Source organism: Conger conger, chromosome 1 (genome assembly GCF_963514075.1).
Source record: "Conger conger chromosome 1, fConCon1.1, whole genome shotgun sequence".
NCBI classification, from domain to species: domain Eukaryota; kingdom Metazoa; phylum Chordata; class Actinopteri; order Anguilliformes; family Congridae; genus Conger; species Conger conger.
The window spans coordinates 22,392,758-22,414,388 of NC_083760.1; the positions used below are offsets into that span (position 1 = coordinate 22,392,758).

General features: G+C 42.0%; 1 protein-coding gene across 2 annotated transcripts; it reads right to left on the reverse strand.

The window, feature by feature from the left end:
• Positions 1–1,028: 1,028 nt before the first annotated feature.
• LOC133137902 (jun dimerization protein 2-like) lies at positions 1,029–14,106 on the reverse strand. Of its 2 annotated transcripts, none has more exons than XM_061256314.1 (4): positions 13,943–14,106; positions 3,442–3,659; positions 2,366–2,470; positions 1,029–1,994 (listed from the first exon to the last, which is right to left on the reverse strand). In XM_061256314.1, exons 1-4 carry the CDS (start codon positions 14,028–14,030, stop codon positions 1,809–1,811), a joined length of 597 nt encoding a protein of 198 aa, XP_061112298.1. In that variant the 5' UTR covers positions 14,031–14,106; the 3' UTR covers positions 1,029–1,808. The 2 variants fall into 2 exon arrangements, with proteins under 2 accessions (XP_061112298.1, XP_061112305.1); XM_061256321.1 differs by lacking the exon at positions 13,943–14,106 and adding an exon at positions 13,463–13,472.
• Between the last annotated feature and the right edge of the window lie 7,525 nt (positions 14,107–21,631).

Genomic DNA, 21,631 nt, shown 5'->3' on the forward strand with positions numbered 1-21,631 from the left:
GTCCTGTTTGTGGTATTCATGGACAGGATCTCAAGGCGCAGCCGAGGTGAGGAGAGTGTCCGGTTTGGTGACCTCAGAATCGCATCTCTGCTTTTTGCGGATGATGTGGTTCTGCTGGCTTCATCGGACCGTGACCTTCAGCACGCACTGGAGCGGTTTGCAGCCGAGTGTGAAGCGGCCGGGATGAGAGTCAGCACCTCCAAGTCCGAGGCCATGGTTCTCTGCCGGAAAACGGTGGATTGCTCCCTCCGGGTTGGGAACGAGTCTTTGCCCCAAGTGAAGGAGTTCAAGTATCTCGGGGTCTTGTTCACGAGTGAGGGTAGAAGGGAGCGTGAGATCGACAGGCGGATCGGTGCAGCGTCAGCAGTAATGCGGGCGTTGCACCGGACCGTTGTGGTGAAGAGGTTCGATTTACTGGTCGATCTACGTCCCAACCCTCACCTATGGTCACGAGCTTTGGGTAGTGACGGAAAGAACGAGATCGTGTATACAAGCGGCCGAAATGAGCTTCCTCCGTAGGGTGGCCGGGCTCAGCCTTAGAGATAGGGTGAGGAGCTCGGACATCCGGAGGGAGCTCAGAGTAGAGCCGCTGCTCCTTCGCGTCGAAAGGAGCCAATTGAGGTGGTTCGGGCATCTGATCAGGATGCCTCCCGGGCGCCTCCCGGGCGCCTCCCTTTGGAGGTTTTCCGGGCTCGTCCAACTGGGCGGAGACCCCGAGGGAGACCCAGAGCCCGCTGGAGAGATTATATATCTCTCCTGGCCAGGGAACGCCTCGGGATCCCCCAGGAGGAGCTAGAATGCGTTGCTGGGGAGAGGGACGCCTGGAATACCCGGCTTTGCCTACTGCCCCCGGGACCCGACTCCGGATAAGCGGGTGATGATGGATGGATGGATGGATGGATGGATGGATGTCCCAACATAAAATAAACAATAAATATCAACTACCCATTCCACTTCATAGCACAACCAGTTTGTCTGATGCAACACTTCCCATCTAATATAAAGCAAACCCACGTTGATGTCCACCATTTGGAAATAGGATTTAATGGTATGTAACAAAGAGTAACAAAGACATACATGTTGGAGAAGTTACAAAATGGACATTTGGCTGAGAATGGAAACTTTCAACTTGTTTCACAGCCATAAAGCAAAATAAAGACAATTCCTCAGAGTAAAACTGACATTATATCTGTTTGTAACAAAGTAAAATGCATCACATCTAGTGAAACATATATATTTAATCTAGCATCTAGCAGTATAAAAAACAATAAAAATATGCTGTGAGCTGGTAACAATGAAAAATAGCAAGACTGTAAACAATTCCTGTATGTGCTTTAATGACGCCTGCGTCACCACAAATATTCGGGTCAACCGGACACTGCCATCATCAAGGGCAGGATATAACATTACAAAAATACTATAACTGTTTATTTCAACAAGTATACATTGTCAAATAAAACAAACAAAAACAATACAACACACCCCTCTCTGTCTGAGTACCTGAGACAGATCTGACTTGGTGCGTTTCTTCAACAACATCCTGTTGTATTTGCTTCCTTTCCGTTGGTTTGTATGTAGTGATGGTAGCTGGGGCTGTGTGGCACTGGAGAGCACCAACTAAAATGCTAAAGGTTGCCAGCTCCCAATCACATTGAGCTACCCTTATCTGAAAAGGCTCTCTAACTCTGAGCCTCAGGCAGGAGTGCTCAGCTCCCTCCGAGGCCAAGAGCGCAGAGCTAAGTGCTGCTGGCTGTAGCTGCGCTGTAAACAGTAACTATGGCGACGGTCGCCGGAGGGCCCCCCTTTCTTCATTTGGCCCCCAGCTCCTCCAGCAGGGGGTTGGCCTCGCTCTCGGGGGTCTTCACGCTGTCGGTCCGCACGATGCAGGTGGGCCGGTGGCGGTTGAGCATCAGGATGAGCTGCTGCCGTTCGTGCTTCAGATCCTCGATTTGGGCTTTCAGCTCCGAGTTCATCACCTCCAGTCGCTCGGACTCCTACGGGGTGGGGGGAAGCGCAGTTAAGAGTGTGGTCTGCACTAAACAAACTACTAAACACCTTTCTCTAAAAACAACTAAAATAAGCCTGTTCTATCAAATTATTGCCCTCATCCAATTAAAACTTTTGATTTTAATTTTTTGTGTGTATGTAAATGTACTAACTGAGGCAGTGTTCTGACTAGCATTAACCTGCTTATCTATATCTTTTGCAAGAAGCAACCTAAACAAATGACTGTAAATTTGCTTCACTTCATTCAATGCAAATGTGATCATGATGGAAAACCCCATTTGGACAAACAACAAGATTGGTTTCTGACCAAAACACCTTCTTGGAGAGATATGAGAAGCACATTCTAAAGCGAACTCACCCTTTGTAGAAAATCTGTCCTCTCCTTCTTCTTGTTCCGACATCGTGCTGCGGCCACCTTGTTTTTCTCTCGCCTCCGTTTCCTCCTGTCCTCTTCCTCATCCATCTGTAAGAGGAGAAACCACACATTTCACACACATCCACTACTGCCTGGGAGACATATTGATAGACATTAAGTATTGAGAAAGAAAAGACCAGCAAACCAAAACCTTTACTTTCTGTCTGCATAACAACATATGTTTTTGTACTCTCAGGCGCAGAAATGGAATACTTTCACCTTGCGTGCATTATTTTCAGAGTGCTTATTAATGTCTTGGAAACAAAAGTAAATAGTTTCAGAAGCACACAGATGGAATCAATATATTACATAATACCTCAAAGGCAAGTTCTCGTTTTGTACACTAGATGGAGCTATTGACCGGTTGAAGTTAAAGCACAATCATGGAAAAGTCTGGGGGACCTGGGTTCTCCGAAAACTGCAGAAATGATTATCTAAATATTCTAGTTTTTCATAATAAATGTAGAACTGCTGGTAGAAGAAAACTCCTAATTTGCTTGGCCCTGCTTCTTTTCCCTAGAAATAATTTAGTCTTGATCAAAGATCAAAGAGGGAAAGCAGAGATGTATTTGCAAATGGCACAGTTAAGAGGCAGTGCAGGCCTTAGGCTGCCATTATTTCAAAGTTATAATTAGTGAAATCAAATATTTCACCCGGAGAGAAGAATGGGTTTAGCCTAGTATGTCAAGGACGGAATACACTCCCTGGCTGACTGCATTCTGAAACGAATGGGATAACCAAGTGCTTTCCATCTGTGTATAGCACAGGTCACATGTTCACCTGCGTAGTACCAACTGGGCAACAATTTATATTTATATACTATGGTAGAAAGGAATGCAAGTAATGCCATTCTCTGAGGGAAAAATGGTGTGAAGAACAAGTACTTACACTGCAGAGATAAGGAGCTAAGCTACACTATGTGTTCTTGGGTTCAAAGCTCGAGTAGCACACTACTCCTGATGCCTCAGTCTTTGCCCTCTCTAACCCCACCCTACCCCTCAGAGTGTAGTGCTTCTCACCTCTGTCTTTATTGGCGCAGGCCTCTTCCCAAGCCTCCCCAAAAAGTGAAGTGGGGACAGTATGGCCCCGAGGTTGCGGAGGTCGGCGAACTTCAGCTGGTCGGTCAGCGTGGTTGCAGAGATCCCGGCCAGCGGGCCCAGGCTGGGGAGAGAGCCAGCCGTCAGGGAGGGGTCAGGGATCTGCCCTGGCATCATGTCAGATCCAGCTACGACCACAGCTGTAAGAGAAGAAAGGAACAGAGGAAAAGGTTACTTCTTCAAATGCTTTCAGTTCTTTGAAGCCCTTGCTCAGTAACACTGCATCATAGACTTTGCGAACAGGAATGAGCAGGAATGCACCTTCACATTTCAGTTATTATCCTACAATGGATAAATTCATTTGGCTCCAACACAAAACACAAAACATGAACATACAGTACACAAAGAGGAAAGGCATTCAGCTCCAGCACACATAAATTATAAATAGTAAATATGTATTACTGGGATATGCTTACTTTGACTCATTATAGTGCCTGATTGCGGCTGGGATAAAGGAGTCTGCATAGCGTTTAGTCCTTATCCTGTGCTGCAGGAGCCACCCACTCTCCCTATGGCTGCTCAGCTGTCCGTGCAGTGGGTGGCTCCAATCACCAAGAATTAGATTGACCTTATTTTCCATTTGTTTGGAGGCCTCCAGTGCCATCCAGCACTGTTCACAGCCTCTGCATAGCCACTCACAACGCAGCTCTTCACCATATCCCCCACCACCCAACACACACACACACACACACACACACACAGTTGAATGATTCTGTTTCTGATTCCGGGGGGGGGGGGGGGGGGTCAGACTAACCAAAAGGAACTCATGAGCTGTGGATGGATATGAGAGAGCGCTGCCTGAACAGGAAATGGCTGCAGAAGCAAACTATTTCTGTAATTATTTGGAGAGAAAAGCTTGGTAAAGGGTAACTGTTAAATGAAAAACAAATGCTGCAGACAATTACTGGAACCCAAGACAGACTCTGGGGTGTTCTCCCTCAGCTCAAAGCAAACAGTCATTATGATCTTAGAGCAGAGGGAGACTTTCATACCGAAAATTGATTCTCGAAAATTCTGCAACTGAATTAACTAATAACAGCAGGGAACTACTTGATAGCAGCGGGCAAGCGACAAAATGCGTCTGGGACAATTTTGCCAAATTCCTTTCTAAGTTCTCTGCAAATGATATATCAGAAACAAACTTTCAAAAAAATAAAAATAAAGCATTGCATCACCCTAATCTGAATTCACCTCATCCTGCCTAAACTCCATCCTAGTCCACTTGCATAAACACAGAGGTTTTCCCATTCCAGTGCCAGAATTATCATATGCACAGTTGTGGTTTTGTTGGGCACATTTCACCAGGGCGTATGGTCTCCAGGGGCGCTGTGGTTGCCTGGACTCCCTGTGCATTTTACCGCTGACCCCCCCGGACATAGGTGAATGGGACGGCTGAGTGATGCCGAGATCACGGACGGCTGGAGCAACTCAGCGAGCAGGAAAAGGCCCTCGGAAACCCGCTTGCCAAATTCCACGGAACGGGCTGGCAGCGTTTCAGGCGGTACAGAGAAAACAGTCCGCACACAAAACGCCGAATGCGGTGCTTTGTGGATCCAACAGGCCGAACCCTGGAGAAACACAGGGGAAGGGACTGAACGATGTCCGTCTCCTGATGTCTCACACCCCGCTGCTGCTCTGTGCTGACAGGCATGCACTGGGAGGGCCTGGGGAAGCAGTGATTCTTGGCACCGCTCACCGGTGCCCGCCTTGGGATGAAGGGGGAATGTGTCTGGGTCTGCTATTTAGAAGGGCTGCCTCTCAGTCCCAACTGAAAAAATACACAGGCCCTTGCCAAGTGCTCTCTAAATGGAAGTATAGATACCGTCTAGGGGGGGAGTGAGGGGGTGGTGGGCTGAGAAATGAAATAATAAAATGGTTTGTTGGAGACTTGCTCTGGCATCCTGCTCCTCAACAGGCCAACAATTCATGCAAGGGGCCAAGGAAGTGGGCCCGGGAGCATTCTGGGAGAGGTATACGTAGCGTAGTAGTGCTCTCTGATTATCACTGCCTACTACTAGCCTGCGCTGGCAGCTTAAAATGAACCAGAGAGCTGCTTAATGAACCAATCACCCACTACCTGAGGAATTAAAGCTGCTCTGAATGTGACCTCTGAATAGTGTTTATAAAATGTTTCCACAAACAAGGCAGCCCTGCACTCAGCGACAGTCTAAATTTATACTGAATTTATAATGCCAAACAAACTTAAGTCAATTTGGGAAATACTGCAGTCATGAATGCTGACCGATGTGCAGCACTGGCAGATATCATCTAATCAGCGCTGGCCCAGTGATTTCTTAGAAATGTGAATGCCTGCAATATACTGGCAATGAAAAAAGTCTTAAAAGTTAAGCAATATTAGTCAGTCAACAATGACAATATGCTTCACAAATGGCTCAGTTCCCTTACACTGATTACTGGCTTTGCTGTTCTATTTTGGCAATAGAAGGAAAGGCAGCAGATTGCAATGGAGTCTGAACAGAATGCAAATATGTTTGTATTTGTTTAGCAAAATAAGTATCATACAGGCAGCGAACTTAAAATATTGTATTTGGTCTGATACAAATTGAAATATAGATCCATGTTATTGGTTAAAGAGCTTCTGCCCTGGTAGTTGTCAATGGGTTCTCAGCTCTTTTAAGACAAAATGCTGCACTTTGGGTTCCCCAGTTGGCAGATACAGCACTCATCCTTGGTAGAGTGATACATCTTAAACAGCTAAAATGACTAGAGGTTGTGCAGAGTGATAAAAAAAAAAAAATACCATGCTGCATCATCCAGGGAGGGAGGGTTTTAGCTGGCAGTGCTTTCCTGGTGATGCTCTGCCAGGCCTGCAGCTCCTATTTGTTTCTTCAGACTGGTCTAAAGCAAGTGAAATGCATGCTCAATTGGATTGAGTTCAGGTGATTGACTTGGCCAGTGAAGAACATTCCACTTTCTGGCCCGAAAAAACTTGGTTGCTTTAGCTGTATATTTTGGATCATTGTCCCACTGCATGATGAAGTGTCGTCCAATCAGTTTTGAGGCATTTACTTGGATCTGAGCAAACAAGATGTTTCTGTATACTTCAGCATTCATCCTTCTGCTCCAGTCAGCAGTGACATCAATGAGCACAAGTGATATATGAACAAGACATAACACTACCTCCACTATGTTTGACCGATGAGGTGGTATGCTTTGGATCATGAGCTCTTCCTTTTATCTCCACACTTTCCTCTTCCCTTCACTCTGGTGCAGGCTGATCTTCATCTCATCTATCCATAACACTTTCTTGTGGTGAACCATCTGAGGTTATGCTGTCTTCTCTTGATGGTTGTCTTTGAGACATCTACGCCTACATCCTGGAGAGGGTTCTTGGTCTATTGAACAGTTACAAAGGGATTTTTCTTCATCATATTTGTTCTTTTGACATCCATTACACTGGACATCCATGGTCTACCGGGTAATTTGCCATTGCTGAGCTCACCAGTCTGTTATTGCTTTTTAACAATGTCCCAAACCGTTCATTCTGACACACCTAATTTTCTGGTCATGGCTGCTATTGATTCATTATGATTTTTCAGCCTAATGATGGCCTTCTTTACTGGCATTGACAGTTCTTTGGTCCCAATGTTGAGAGACAACAACAGACTCCAATGCAGTTGGCACTGTAGACTGGTTGCTAGTTCTTTTATGCATTACCTAACGATGAAACTTATCACACATGTCCAAGAAACATTTGAGCAGCTAACTGTCCAGCTACTTTTGGTCCCGTAAAACTGGAGGACTACAATTAAATACAAATTAAAGCTGAAAGTCTAGACTTGTCATTGTTTTATTTCTAATCCAATGTGCTGGAGCTGCTGAAATGGTCTTGTCAAGAGAAGTGGAGGGGTGCATACTCTTCACTTTCTGTTTGGTCAGGATTATTGGCCTATAGATGATGTACGACCGACCACCATGATGTCTTGAGGAAAAATACAGTGACACTGATTAGCACAGTGAAAGGTGCCAGAGACCAGAGCTAATCAAGGTGAGCAGTTTTGGAGGTTTATTTTGGAGGGGGGGGTTGGGTGTGCAGTGGTGCTCACAGATGCTGCTTTGCTTTCGAAGGACTGCGTTGGGGTAACTGCCTGCAGTCCCCGGACATGGGCAGGGAAAGGAAATGTCATGTATTAGTTATGAAATAGAATAGAACTGCACTCAAGACATTCTGGCAGCAGCCCAAGGTAAATGATATTTGAGGTTTTGGCATGTTCCCTGCATGAGAGTGTGTATGCTTCATATTCACTCTCCCTCTCCTCTAACTACCTCCACATTTTCACAAAGTGCTGCACGATCGCTCAGTTTACAGATTTCGGCTCCGTCTCACAGCACTTCGTCTGTCCAAACGGGACCGTTTCCTGCTCCATTCCACAGGGCAATTAATCTGCTTGAGCTCTGAAGAAACGTCTCGCACCTAACCAAAGGAAAGCCCTGCTGAAACATCGGGGCAGACAGCCTACAGCCTCCACATTTTCACGTCCTTTTCCTTCAGCGCCATTAAACGCAGATTGTAGCAGCCCCCTGTGCAGAACAGGCGCCCGGGCAATGCTCTGACTGAGTGGTTAGAGCAATCTGAAAGCAGGGGAGGAGCAGGACGCTTTCTGTGCAGCAGTTTGTTCGAGATTGTGAAAGAGCCTCTGGCACTCCGGATCCTTCCCTGGCCTGTCTGCCTGCCCTGTCCCCAACGCACAGCCTTCTTCCTCTGAGCCAGACAGAGCCCCACTCCCTTCTTGCACAAACCCTAGATTTATTATAGAGGAGATACCGTCCACTCTGCATTTGGTCAGCCCGAGACTACTGAAGATTAACAATGAAAAATAACTGAGCCAAGCCGTTTCCTCCCACACTGCCAAAGGACTGCCTGTACCACTGCCTGTACTCTGTCAAGCAATAGTGCATGTGACCAGTCCTTTTGTATTTGTATGCTCACAAAAATGGTACTATCAACAAACAAACAGAACTAAAAGCAAAAGTCAACAAAAAAAAAAAAGTCAACAAAAAAAGACTACACTTACAATCATGTAACCATAAACTAACCAAACAATCTTAAATCTCTACAGAATCCATCTGAGAACAAATCACCTATATCACTACATTTATTTGATGCGCACCTTGTGTAAACCCAGCCGTGCCCTGGCAGGCTGAATGTATAATAAACCCTGCTGTGCCCAGTTTTAACTCGAATGCTTTCACACCACTCATAATAACCTGCACGGTAGCATGACCAGCAAATCTGGAGAGCAGGGTAAGGAACCGGAGCAGAACAACACACTGTGAGGACAAGGGTAGAACACCGTGTTTCGCGTCAGTGCCGATCAATACCATACAGAGACGTCACAGGGACAATTCAATGGCGCGCTGAAGTGGTTGTTTTAAAGCGTCGGGCAGCTGGCCACAATAAAAAGCAATGACGCTGCGCACAGCCCAACGCTTAAATCATGTAACGATTTCCACTTGGGCTCTGACAACAGCAATCCTGTGCCAACCCGGTACCTGCCACCACTATAAGGCCACCCATAAACACTTTTTCCAGTCCTACCCCCTTCTCCCTGTGACTCTGAAGAGGAGCAGAGTCCTGCCTTTAATCAGCCTGAGGCCAGATCTGGCCGAGGAGCACCTCAGCCGGCACGAGCCAGACATGAGAGCGCCATTGTATCTCCGCAGTCGGGCTGGAGGAAAATGGGCCCGCAATTAGGGCGCGAGTGCAATTTTAAACTGGTGCGGTTTCTCCCAGGCCCTCCGAGAGGGATTATCAACACATTCCTCTTCCCTTCAGCTGTCGTCCCCAAGGGAGGTCCTCTTCGTCATGGGGGATTAGCACCCCAAACAGGCGGCCCTTTTCCCCTCTCGATGTGTCACTCACACGCCGCTTTTTCCATTGTGACGCTCATTGTGGTCTTCAAGTCAACCTCACCACATTCTCTGTCCCCCCCCGCATGGATCTCTGCTGGAGTGGACAGAGCTCCTCCCTGCCAACACAGTCTGGCAGGAGCGGAAGGGGGATGTAGGTCACGGGGGTCAGCTCCCCTTTCAAGGCGTTGCATCACGCAGGTCGGCGGTCAAGGCCACAGCACGCCAGTAAAAACGGGCTCAGCTCAACGACAAGCAAAATCCCACTTTTGCAACAGATCTAGCTAACTCACGAGTAAATAAGAAAAACATTTCCCCATGCATCACATCCATATCCTGCGGGGTTGTAAACACAAAACGAGGGATACGTTTGGCAACCATTCAATCGAGATCTGAGGAGCTGATTTTTCAGGAAAGAAAGAAAAAAAAAACACTTCTAAATCCCTGAAAGTCACAGACTATAAAATAAGGATTTAATGCAGTCTTTAAGCAATCAGAATGTAACATACTACTTGGAGATTCTATACATGTCATTCAGCCATCTTCCCCTATGTTAGACACACCACAGCAGCTTTGCATTAGGTGCTCAAGCAATCTCAATTTGATACGACACAGGCTTCAAATACCCCTCTCCTATGTATAAGCAGGTAATTTTCAGACTCAAATTGGCTCCAAGATGCCTCCCTCTACCACAGAAAATTATTTATAATTTCATATATAAGATGCTTGTGGTGAGTAAAACATATTATATATTTTCTTGCAAAGGTGCTAGGTTTCCTCTTTTGCACGTATACTTGCTTGCCTTACACATCCTTTACTTCCCCCAAGTCTTTTTGTGGGTGAGGCAAAGAGGTGAAGGTATAACTAAGAACATTTAAAAACTGAAAAGCTAGTAAACATATGTGGGCAATTCCACAGTAATGTCAACCTGAGCATGAAAAAAGAAAACATACATACTTCCCAATTAAACTTATTATGTTCCAAACAGTTGATTGTGAACATTTTTTAATCTGATAAAATGTAGACTAACAACAGGAAAATGCTTTAAAATGTATTTATTAGTCCCATTACCATTGAAATCAATGCTATTTGGCAGCCATCTTGAAAACATTCAAAACCATTTCAGATGGCTTTCTTAATGTCAAAACTGACATCCAGAACCATTTCAGTTGACAACAAATGTGTGATGATAAAATTTGATTGGGAAGTAGATCAAACAATGTGCATTTCAGACATGTCACACCATAACGCTGGTATCTCCTCGTAAAAATCAAGAAATAAGAAATAAATATTTTCAAAATTGCTATTTTTATGTCCAGCCAAGCCTCCTGAATTACAGGGATATGAAACTTTATGCATTACACTTTAAAAGTTTTTAGAAAGTATATAGACTCCCAAAAATACCTGTCTTTTTGCGTCACATCCATAGCGCAAGTTATTTGTCATACTGTTTGTTTTTTAATAATATTTTTTAAATTATTTTTTTTGCCCTTCCCCTTTTTAGCCCACCCCAAGTAGGTGCTATGATAATATGCATTAACATTTTTGATCATGTAAGAAAAGTAACTTTTCAGAGTAATCTTTTGTTTGTCATTTTGTGTCCAAATATCACATCCATAACCCTGGAATTGCCCATACACACGTGTCATTTTTGTGAGCTTCGAATAAGCTTGAGTTCCATATTCCTCAAAGCAAGAACAAGGCAAGGAAATCTGGAAGTCATAAGTGAAACAATTGGTCCTATTGCATAAGTTGACTATTACAAGTTTGTCTGAATACTGAGTCTAACCTTTGAGGTCTCGAGGACGCAACCACGCGCTTATCGTTGTTCACCGAAACAGCTTAATGACATCTCCCCACTGTGTTTATGGTTTATTTCCACATAGTTTCTTTGAGTAATGAAAAAATCTAAGAAAAAACATGTTGGGAAATCGCATGCAGCTGAGTGGAATGAAATAGTGCCGCCTGGGACAAATGCAAAGGCTCCCAGCCTTGATTTGTGTCGGAGAGCAGATGCAAACAGTGGTGTCACTGAGGCAATGTCTGCGGAGTGCAGTGATGACACTCAACCCCGAGAGGCTTGCTTGACATTATCAGGAAGCATTTGTGGTTCAAAATAAAACGCAGGAATCCCTTTTTTCATGCTGGAGCGGCACGGCCTTGCCAGCATCCCGCCTTATCTGCAGTGGCATTTCATCAAACTTTTTTTTGAAAAGGCTCAAGCAATAAAACACTGGCCAGTAACAGCACAGCTGTACAGCAGCAGGGACTGCCACAGTATCAGTGTTAAGGTTCAACACAATTCCAGAAATTCACCGGCATGGCAACACCTAATCACAGTACATTTGAGTGAAAGTGTTGTTTTCCCCCTTTCAAATGTAACTTTATCACAATCTCTGAACACATGCATCAAAAATAACACATGTATTTTTTTTTTAAATCACACACATTTCAACTTGACTATGATTATGTCTACACCTATCTAGTTTTTGACATTTGGACCTATCCACAACTGTATAGAACATATAGTTAAAACAGCTCTGAGAAGGCCATTGTTCTGTGGTCTGAGAACAACGATCTGTTTTCAAAGTTAACGGTCAGAGGGTACTAAAACCGTTATCAATCTGAGCCATGTGGCTTCTCTGCTCATGATTATTATAAATGCATGTGATAGGCGTAATGTCCACAAAGATAAGGGAGGAGAACAGTCAAAACACACTACATGTTCCACTTTCAGAATGACATCAAAGACACATTAGCTACAATTGTACAGCATATTTGTGTCCCATTGTATCACTGATGTCTTGAAAATAACTTACTGAAAAAATTACCTCAGATTCCCTCCAGAAGCTAACTTTTAACTTTTAACCCCTCCATTATTCAACCCTACAACTAGCCAAGCTCTTGTTGAGGGTTTGCATAGTGTAATCAGATAAACATGGGAAGGAAATTCAGCTGTTGTTGATTCTGGAACAACAGTCTGAAAAATGTTTGACATAGAGTGCCTCATTTAATGTAGTCTTTCCTCTGTAACTGACATCACCTTTCAGCTTATAAGTCACCTGTCAACTAATGTTTGTTGTCCTTCAAACTTTCTTTACTGGACCAGTGAATTAGCAAAAATCTTAACTACACACTTAGGCTCTATTATCTCAATGGGGCCGATCACATATTACTGCCTAAATACAAAAAAACATCAAATCAATTGCAAAAATTAAGGAACTGAAATGGATCTTCACAATGCCTCAAAAAAACAATTTTCAAAATAATTTCAAATTGTGCTTCATTGGGTAATTCATAACTAAAGAATACCCTGGAGGATGTAACTGATTGTTAATAAAGTGTTTATAATAGATTTTATTATTTGACATGTACAAAGTGCTTTAAAAAGTATTTTAACCCGCAAAAAAGGTATGATATCGCTGCATTAAGGATATTTCAAATAAAGAATGGCAGTTTCATGAAAACAAGGGCAATGATAAATGTGTATGGTAAAAAAAGTTTTAGAAACAACGTTTATTTTCGCCAAACGTTCGCCGCCAGCTGCTGTTGAGATGTGCCCTTTCGCGCGCCATGAAAAACGGATAAAACCGACAGTGATAGAAACCATGAGGTTTTTTGCATTTAAAGACTGCTGCCTTGTTTTTTAAACGTGATCTTAGTAGATCATACTATTAAACAAATGCTTTTTAAGAAACTTTAAAAAATATATGAAACTGCAAAAGTGCACTACTCTTCAATAAGTATCCAGCATCCAGCATGCTGCACGTGCATTGCCTGCTTTCTACAATTTTCCATGGTTGCAGACCTATAGAAAAATGAATCGTGAAGCTAATCAGCTTAATGTCAGTTAGCAAGCTAATTATAAAATGTAGTCTATGCATGCAAGTTAACGCTTTATAGATTTTTTGCTAAATGCTGCAGCAATGCTGCCAATTGCACAGGTATTAGTACGAACAAAAACGACAAAACATTAAGAACATAATAATGACGAAAGCAGGCCACTTTACACTAGTTTACACAGTCTAGGCGGAAGTTATTGTTCAATGAGTAGACCATGCAGGCTACTTACGTAACTTCAACTTCTGCAAGTGGGCAATTAAATGTCGTTAATTCTAATAGCAGTGTAACGGCCTTCCACACTTGCATAAGCACCGTTTCATTTTTTTATGTAGGCCTATTCGTTTTTCAATTTAACGTCTATGTTTTTTCCTTAAATCTAATCATAAATACATGATTGAGCATACACAATTGTGGATATTGCAACTACAGAAAAGTTCACAAAACATAATTCCACCAACAGAACAATAAAATACGATCAGAACGGTTGGAACATCTGAAAAAGAAACTATATGATTTCATGAATTAAAATAATACTTCAAGGAATAACATACCCTAACAAAGTACCCTAGTGGTTCGCAGACTCTGTAGGGAGTTAATTCAGAATGTTTCATATGTTGCCTTGTTAGCAAGGTAGCGCGCCAGCAAAAAAATCCACAAAACGAGTACGGCTTCCATAACTTAATTAACTTTATAAAATATTTTCAAATACCTGACTTTGGTCCTAAATCCGACTGGTTTTCTTTTTTAAGGTCAGCTGGAGGTCGGTTGTAGATTTTAAAGAGTGGAAATCGTTGCATCAGCCCGTTTATATACCGATCCCTATCTGGGAGGGTTTGGGAATGCGGAACTTTCTATTACCAGCCAGACGTAAGCAGGGATGTACTACTAGCCTACAGCTAACGTAGAAACAGAAAAAGAAGGGCGATTTATTTGGGTTGCTCCACCCCTAGCAACCAGAAAACAAACAACACATCGGGCAACTGGAAAATCCTTGAGTCCTACCCACGCACTGCACACGGGAACCCCTAAGTAAATAAATAAACCACACCTGACGTATTTTCTTTATTCCCACGAGGCAGAAAGTGAACTTAGTTTTCAGTGGCTTATTGAAGTACAAAACAAACATGGAATTATCTGCTATAAGGCATTTGGAATGTGAATAAAATATTTGTGGGGGATAGCCGATTATAAAAAAAAAACTAAATAAAAAAACAACCAAATCGTTTGATGTATATTTCCACATACTATTTCCTGACTCTGAGGTCTGGCTGTGTAAAGCTTCTGGAGCTTATAATCAAAGTTGTAAGGAGAGATAGCCATCTAATCTTATCAGAGCCGTATTAAAGCAGTACCCTATATTTAGTACAACATAATTTTATCTGAGGTGGTAATGGACAAGCTCCCTGTGGACAAGAAAACATTTTTTTATACAAACTCAGCAAATATTTTTTTATTACTAAATGTGACTATTGTCTGTTTTCACTAACTAAAGTCCACTTTGACACACAGCAGTGATATTGCTAGAGATACCAAGCTAGGCCACTGGCTCCATACATTTTTCAGCTTAATGATGAATGTGCACTGTGGTTTACAGAGACGGGCACAGTAAATTTAGAGAAAGTATTGGCCAGCGTAAAGGAACTCTGGAAGGAATCTGTGGTACAAGTGTAGGTTTCAAGTGACAGACCTTTCAGCTCTATCTCGTTTTTTTCTTTTCTTTTTTAGTTTACTCAGAATGTGACCCATGCCCTATTTTGAATACTGTACATGTTTAATATCAGTTACAAGTTTGGTGTCAAATTGAAAAGTTGTAATTCTGCTTTATGTCTCCCCCTAGTGGAAAAGTATCAGTTTCTACGCGAATGCAGGAGCAAAGATTTGGAATAGGATTCGTTTTTAACTATTTGATTCCAAAAACAGGAGTGATTACTTGCTTTTGATAAATCTTTTATCTTTTTACTCTTAGACTCTGCTAGCAGATGTATGCATAATTATATTTTTATATATAGGCTTAGATTTTATGGTGTAAAACATAAAAGGAAAAAACGAATCAATGATTGCAACATTTGGGCACTCCTGGTTTAATTGTCTGTTACAATAAACAAAGGCAAACCTGAACTCGAAATGGAGTTAAACAGGAGACCTTTCTGCACATTTTAAAGCAATGCAATGCTTTTTATTTCATTTTTTGCTGTTTATAAAAAAATGAAAAGGGCCCTGTGCAAAAGTTTGGGAAGTTTGTTAACTTTAAAAAAGATTATTACTAAAGCCCAGACTCAGGTGATGTACTCCTTAAGGCTTCAATGAGTCAGGTGAGTATAATGCCAGGGCTGAACTTTTTATTCTGAATTTTTATTCCATGCCTTGTAAAGTATCCAGCTGCAGTGGCACAGTTGATTTCAGAATGGTGGTTAATTTCCACCAAGAAGGAGAAGGCTACAAAAACTGTTTAAAATGACCTATTTTCATGGTCAGAAACATTATTAGAAAATGGAGGATAAATGGAATAGTTGAAGTCAAGGCAAGGTCTGGAACACCAAGAAAGATTTCAGACAGAATGGCCTGAGACCTGGTGAGAAATGCTCAAAAGAACCCACACATTACTGCAAAAAAGAGTAAAAAAGAAAGCTGTTTACAGGCCAACAATGCATTGTACTTTAAACAACAAAGACCTACATAGACCATACATGCAAGGAGGCCGAAGACTATTTCTGAGCAAAAGAAGCCAGGAAGAACGGGGAAAAATTCCGAAAGCGAGAATTGACTATTAGCTGGATACAGGTGTTATTACAGTTGCCCGACGAGGAATTACACGGGGCTTTTTTCTTTTCTTAAAATTTTTTTTTAAATGTAAAAAAGTTAAATAAAAACTACTTGCTTAAAAATGTGAAGAAATGTGTCAGGTTTAACATTGTACCATTTAGAGGTCAGGTTCACTTCTGTTCATTGTGCATTTTAATTGTAAAAGGCTCTTTGACCAGGGGTGCCAACATTTTTGCATATGACTGATTGAACTGACCAATGAAATGTCCTTTTCTTTTAATGTCGTCTGATTAAGGAAATGACCATGTGATCAAAGAGTGTCAAAAGGTCATATTAGACTATTTCATACCAAACAAGGTGGCATGTTGGTGAGTAAAGACCTTCTCACCTCACAGTAAGAAGGTACCAAATTTGAATCCTGGCCAAGGGCCTTTCTGCATGGAGTTTGCATTTATGCATTGGGTACTCTGGCTTCCATCTACAGTCCAAAGGTTGTTTTATTGGTTTTGAATTTCTTTTACATTTTAAAATTCTTTTTCCTTTTTAAAACACACTCAATAACTCAAAATAATGATTTTAACAAAAGCAAACACTTGACAAAACTAGACAACAATTGTAAATTAAATGAAACATAACTTTAAACAAAAATGTGCAAACAGATGATTAAACAAATGAAAAACAAGTCTTTGGAAAATCATATCAAAACAAACGGAAAGCAACAAAGTGGGTTTTTTAAGATAGCCCAAAGCGGGCAAGAATACTTAAGAAAGGGTCCATCTTGCTCTGGTTCGGCAGGTGTTGAGCATCTCTTGCCCCTCTTGGGGGGGTGGACTATATAACCAGTTCTTTCCAGTGGTCCACCCCCCATTTCTCTCTCGCCAGGGTCTTGTTGGTATGCATGTCCAACATCACGCTGTCTTGGAGGAGGTTTTGAATCCTCCTCCGGAGAGTGATCAGGTCTATAGTTGTTTTTTGGTAGACCTTGATGTTCCTCGTCTCCCACAGGACCTGCTTCACGATGTTAATGATCCTCCACTGACGCTGGAGCACGGTGGTCTTGCATCCCCCCGGCGGACTGTAGAGGACGCCCTCAGCCATCAGGGAGGATCTTGGCAGGAACCTGCTTAGGGAGACAGAGGAACAAACAAGGCCCCAGACCCGCCTGGCCACGGAGCACTCCCAGAAAAGATGGTGAATGTGTTCAGAGTCAGTGCATCCGTGGGGGCAGCGTTCAGTCAGGGCTAAGTGCCGGCGGTACATAAAAGTTTGTGCGGGGAGACACCTATGGGCTGTCATCCAGGCAATGTCTTTTTGTTTGTTGGTAAGACACTTATGTGTCACATTTGCCCAGATGACTTGCGGGTCCAGGTCTGGCCCCCCCCTCGGGAGCGTTACAATTTGGCCAGATCTTAAATGAGCCATGATCATTTTGTAGCTCCGCGAGGTTAGGCCAGCCCTGGGCAGACCCGTCCTGTAGGCAAAGTCCTTCAGGGCTTGATAGACATAGGGGGGGTCCCAGCTGTAGGGTATGGTGAGGTCCAGCACACCCAAGCCCATTGCTCTGAGGAAGGGGGTGGCATAGTACCTGGCAAAGGTACCAGAGGCCTTACCCACCTTCCCTACGTTCTGGACAAGGGTGGCCAGACCCTGCACCATAATGATGGTTTCGATGTCTGGGACCCCCCGCCCCCCATTCCACTCCTCCTTGAGGAGGGTGACACGTTTCAGTGTTTCCATCGTGCTCCCCCAGACAAAGCGGAAAGCCATCCAGGTGATTAACTTCCCGGTGGCTTTGTCTGGGGGAAACACCCTCCCCACATAGAGCAGAATGGGTAGGACAATTGCCTTCTACAGTCCAAAGGCATGCAGTAGGCTAAGTGCAGACTCTACCACCTAAAGGAATGTGTGATCGAATGATGTTTGGGCCCTGTGTTTGGTGACCTGTCCATGGTGTATTCCTGCCTCTTGCCCACTGCATGCTGGGATGTGCTCCAGCCACCATCATCCGTCATCCACCCTGCCCACAAATAAGTGGTTTAGAAAATGAAAAACACTGTGAGACGTTCTATCCAAATGTTCTTGTCTTGTTGCCAACATTTCAGCAATTCACAAGGTTGATTAATTAATTGTATTAGAGAAACCAGCCCTGGAGGTTATTTAAATAATGACTATCATTATTGGTTCTTTCTCATATCCTCCATAACTTTGAACAGGTTGCTAAGTGCGCAGTACAAAGGGTCTCTGCTATGGTGTACAGAAGACTATTGAAGCCTCCTCCTAACAGAAGGCCCAGCACTCCTGCTTTCCTGCCCATGCATCTTGCGGACATCCTCCTAGTGATGTGGGAATCATGCGTGGACTGCCCCTGGGCCCTGCCGCCGATGCCACAGAGCACTCTTTGTGTTAAATGGCTAAGTGCCAAAAATCATCAGAGTTTCATCATGGGCCTCAAAACTTTTAAAATAATGTCTATTTTTAATCTGCCCAAGGCAGACTTCTGTGTAATGAATATATAAATTGACTTCTGTAATCCATCCAGGCCTTTAAGTGTTCCTCACTCTTCACAATGATGGCCTTTTCTGCTTCATCTGGTTATCAGGTTCCACTGGCATCTAGTACATACATATATATGTACATATATGAGAAATAAGCAGCAATGATCAAGAAAGAGCACTCATTTTCTGAGGTGGCTATTAAAAACACCTAATGAGTGCTTATGAGATCTTTACCACACCAGATGTATTTGAAGATCTGACCAGTTAATTCTTATAAAGATTGTTCTATATTCAATTTAAAAATGTGAGCAAGAAAGTGTTCATATTTTAAAATTGAAATATAGGACAATCTCTTGAAAATTGAATATAGGACAATCTCAGACTATAGCTAAACTAAACATACATATTATAAATACATATTATTATACATATTATTTTATCACTTCGTTCTTGTTGAAAAAATAATATTTATAATATTTATGTTCAGTTGCCATAGTCAAAGGCAGGTCAGTCAGCGCATACAAAGATCGTTTTTGTTCTTCTAATACAAAGAAGAATGTGCAAAGGTCTTTGACAGTAGAAAACATTTTGAGAAGTCGACACTATTGTTACTCATCTCAAGTCACACTGTCATGTGCAAATCCTGTCTCCTTTGCTGCATCACCCCCAGACGGACATGCAGAGACAGCAGATGGCTCACATATCTGGGCCCTTCCAGATTATACCTTGGAGTATTATTTTAGAACCAGAAGTTGTCTATCAGTAATGTATGCCCAGTTCCTGTGTGTCAGTCTGTCTAAATATAGAAGGACTGTCATGACAGAAATGCAAAAGGGAGGAGGGGAAGCAGAAGCACTTGGCATTCAGGTTTCACAATCTTTCCCTTGACATGGTCTCTATGGTCACCTCTGATGGTCATATATCACCTGTCCTCCTGTGTACAGAGTGTTAACCAAATTTAATGTGAATCCAGAACAGAACATGAGTATCACTAAATTCAATCAATAAATACAGTATTGTGTCTTACAGTATGTCCCAACTTGATATTCAGGTGTGTGGTGGAATCATTCACTCTGACACAATTATCAATGATGCTTTGGCAAAAATACACAGTGCTGAGTGCATGTACAAAAATAAGTATGGATGCATGTGAGAGGGTTAAAATACAATGTAAACAATGTAAGCATCATGCTTTTTGGGTGTGCTTGTATAATATTTACATCCCTGTGAAAAAGCCAATTATCTTTATTATTCTATAAATCCATAATTAAAATTTGCCTTGCTTCTAGAGGAAACATACACCTTAATCTGTAGCACACAGTGGCTTCAGAAAGTATTCAGACCTGTTCACTTTTTGCACTTTATTGTGTTGTAGATTTCATTTTAAATGGATAAATTTGCCATTTTTGCCAAGAAATCTCCACTCAATAACCCATTATTTGTTTAACAAATTTATCAAAAATCTAAAACTGAAATCTCTCATTTACATAAGTATTCAGACCCTTTGCTTACACAACATAATTCATATTTTATTTTTAAAACGTACAGCTTCCACATGCAGCTCTAGTCTCCTAGTAAGGTTTTTATTTTATCTTATTTTACCCTATAGTCTCTTCAGTTAGACTCAAGCTTATCACCTGTCCTCTGTAAACTGGGCATGCAAAAGTTATGATGACTTTATGTTGTACCAAAAAATGGATGTAATTCTTGAGATGTCAATTGAAATCAATTCAGTAAGCCTGAGCACAGGTGTATAGAGAAGCAATCACCTTCAAATACTGCAATTTAAGATAAAAAAAAGCTCAAGAAAAGGTATGAACATTGCAAAAAGGTACTTATGTAACTTGCTCACATACATCTGGTGCATACACTTAAGTATCTTTCACTGCAGGTAAGTCAGGATAAGAACATCTACTGAATAAAAGTAATGTAATGTAATTAGGCCTATGAATTAGACACTATTCCAGGGGTAGACTATCCTGGCTCTGGAATTCCAGTCATTTATAAATCATTCAACTTGTAATGATATATACATAATTGAATTAGGCTATTCAGTTAACAATGTGAGTTAGCACTGCTGAGTTGGCAGTTCATAATTCATGTTTGAAATTGTATTTAAAATTTTATTGTGACAGCCTTTAACTCTCAATGCAATTTTACATTAAAAATCAAAAAGTGTGTTACATTAATCTAAAAGTAGGCTATAAAAATAGTGGTTAGTCTATATATAGGCCTATATGATACAGCTTGTGCCTGGTATTTATAAAATAATAATAATAATAATAATAATAATAATAATAATAATAATAATAATAATAATAATAATAATAAAGCGATTTTCTTCATAAGTTTTATTGTGTTGGGAGAGTTATCCAGAGTGTGCGGATAACCCATGAAATTCTATGGTAGACCAATGAGTTTTATCAATAACTTATCTGTTTGGAAAGTCAGCAGGTCAGTCGAACGGTACTAGTTATGTTATTTTGTTAGTATTGTTCAAAAATAAGTGACCGAATTCCCACGGTTGATTTCGAGTGACTTCGGTGTTTCGCTTCTGGTAATAAAAGAAAAGCTAGTCGATTCCCCGCTACTGTTTCCGGGAAAATTCCGCTGTTGTTGTGAGAAAATCAATGCCAAAACGTCTCCATGGCGATAAACAACAGCGCTTATCTAATGTTCCTGCTTCCCGACATATCCACCCTCCCAGAATTCCAGAACCATCCAAGTGTTTGCTGATTTGCCCTCCAAATATGGACACGGAAATTATACGTAGACGTGACGCCAGAACGTCATGACGTATTTGTCTACGCTGCGTGCTTTGTAAGCACGCGGGCAATATTGTGGGGAACATTGTGGCGAAGACTGTGCAGGACAATAAAATATGTGTGATTTTCATTATACAAAAATGTGGAATGTAATCTTTAGTAAGAAATGGACTGGACTGTGGTGTAAGCGCCTGAGCTGCTTGTATTGACAGAAAGGCAGTATCAGAGTATCAATACAGTAACAGAGACATGCAGTGGTTACATAATAATTAACTTCCCTCATATAGCCTATGGAAAGGATAATACATATATTGTATTTCATATGCATAAATTGGAACATCTGGTGTTTCCGTTGCATTTTTACCAATAGGTACG

Bases quoted from the DNA above. Each gene is read 5' to 3' on its own strand.
- LOC133137902 (XM_061256314.1), bottom strand. From the start codon at position 14,030: ATGCAACGATTTCCACTCTTTAAAATCTACAACCGACCTCCAGCTGAC. The intron at 3,660-13,942 runs GTATTTGAAAAT...CTTCTCTTACAG, and splicing joins GGATTTAGGACCAAAGTCAG to CTGTGGTCGTAGCTGGATCT. The intron at 2,471-3,441 runs GTGAGAAGCACT...CTCCTCTTACAG, and splicing joins CTGCGCCAATAAAGACAGAG to ATGGATGAGGAAGAGGACAG.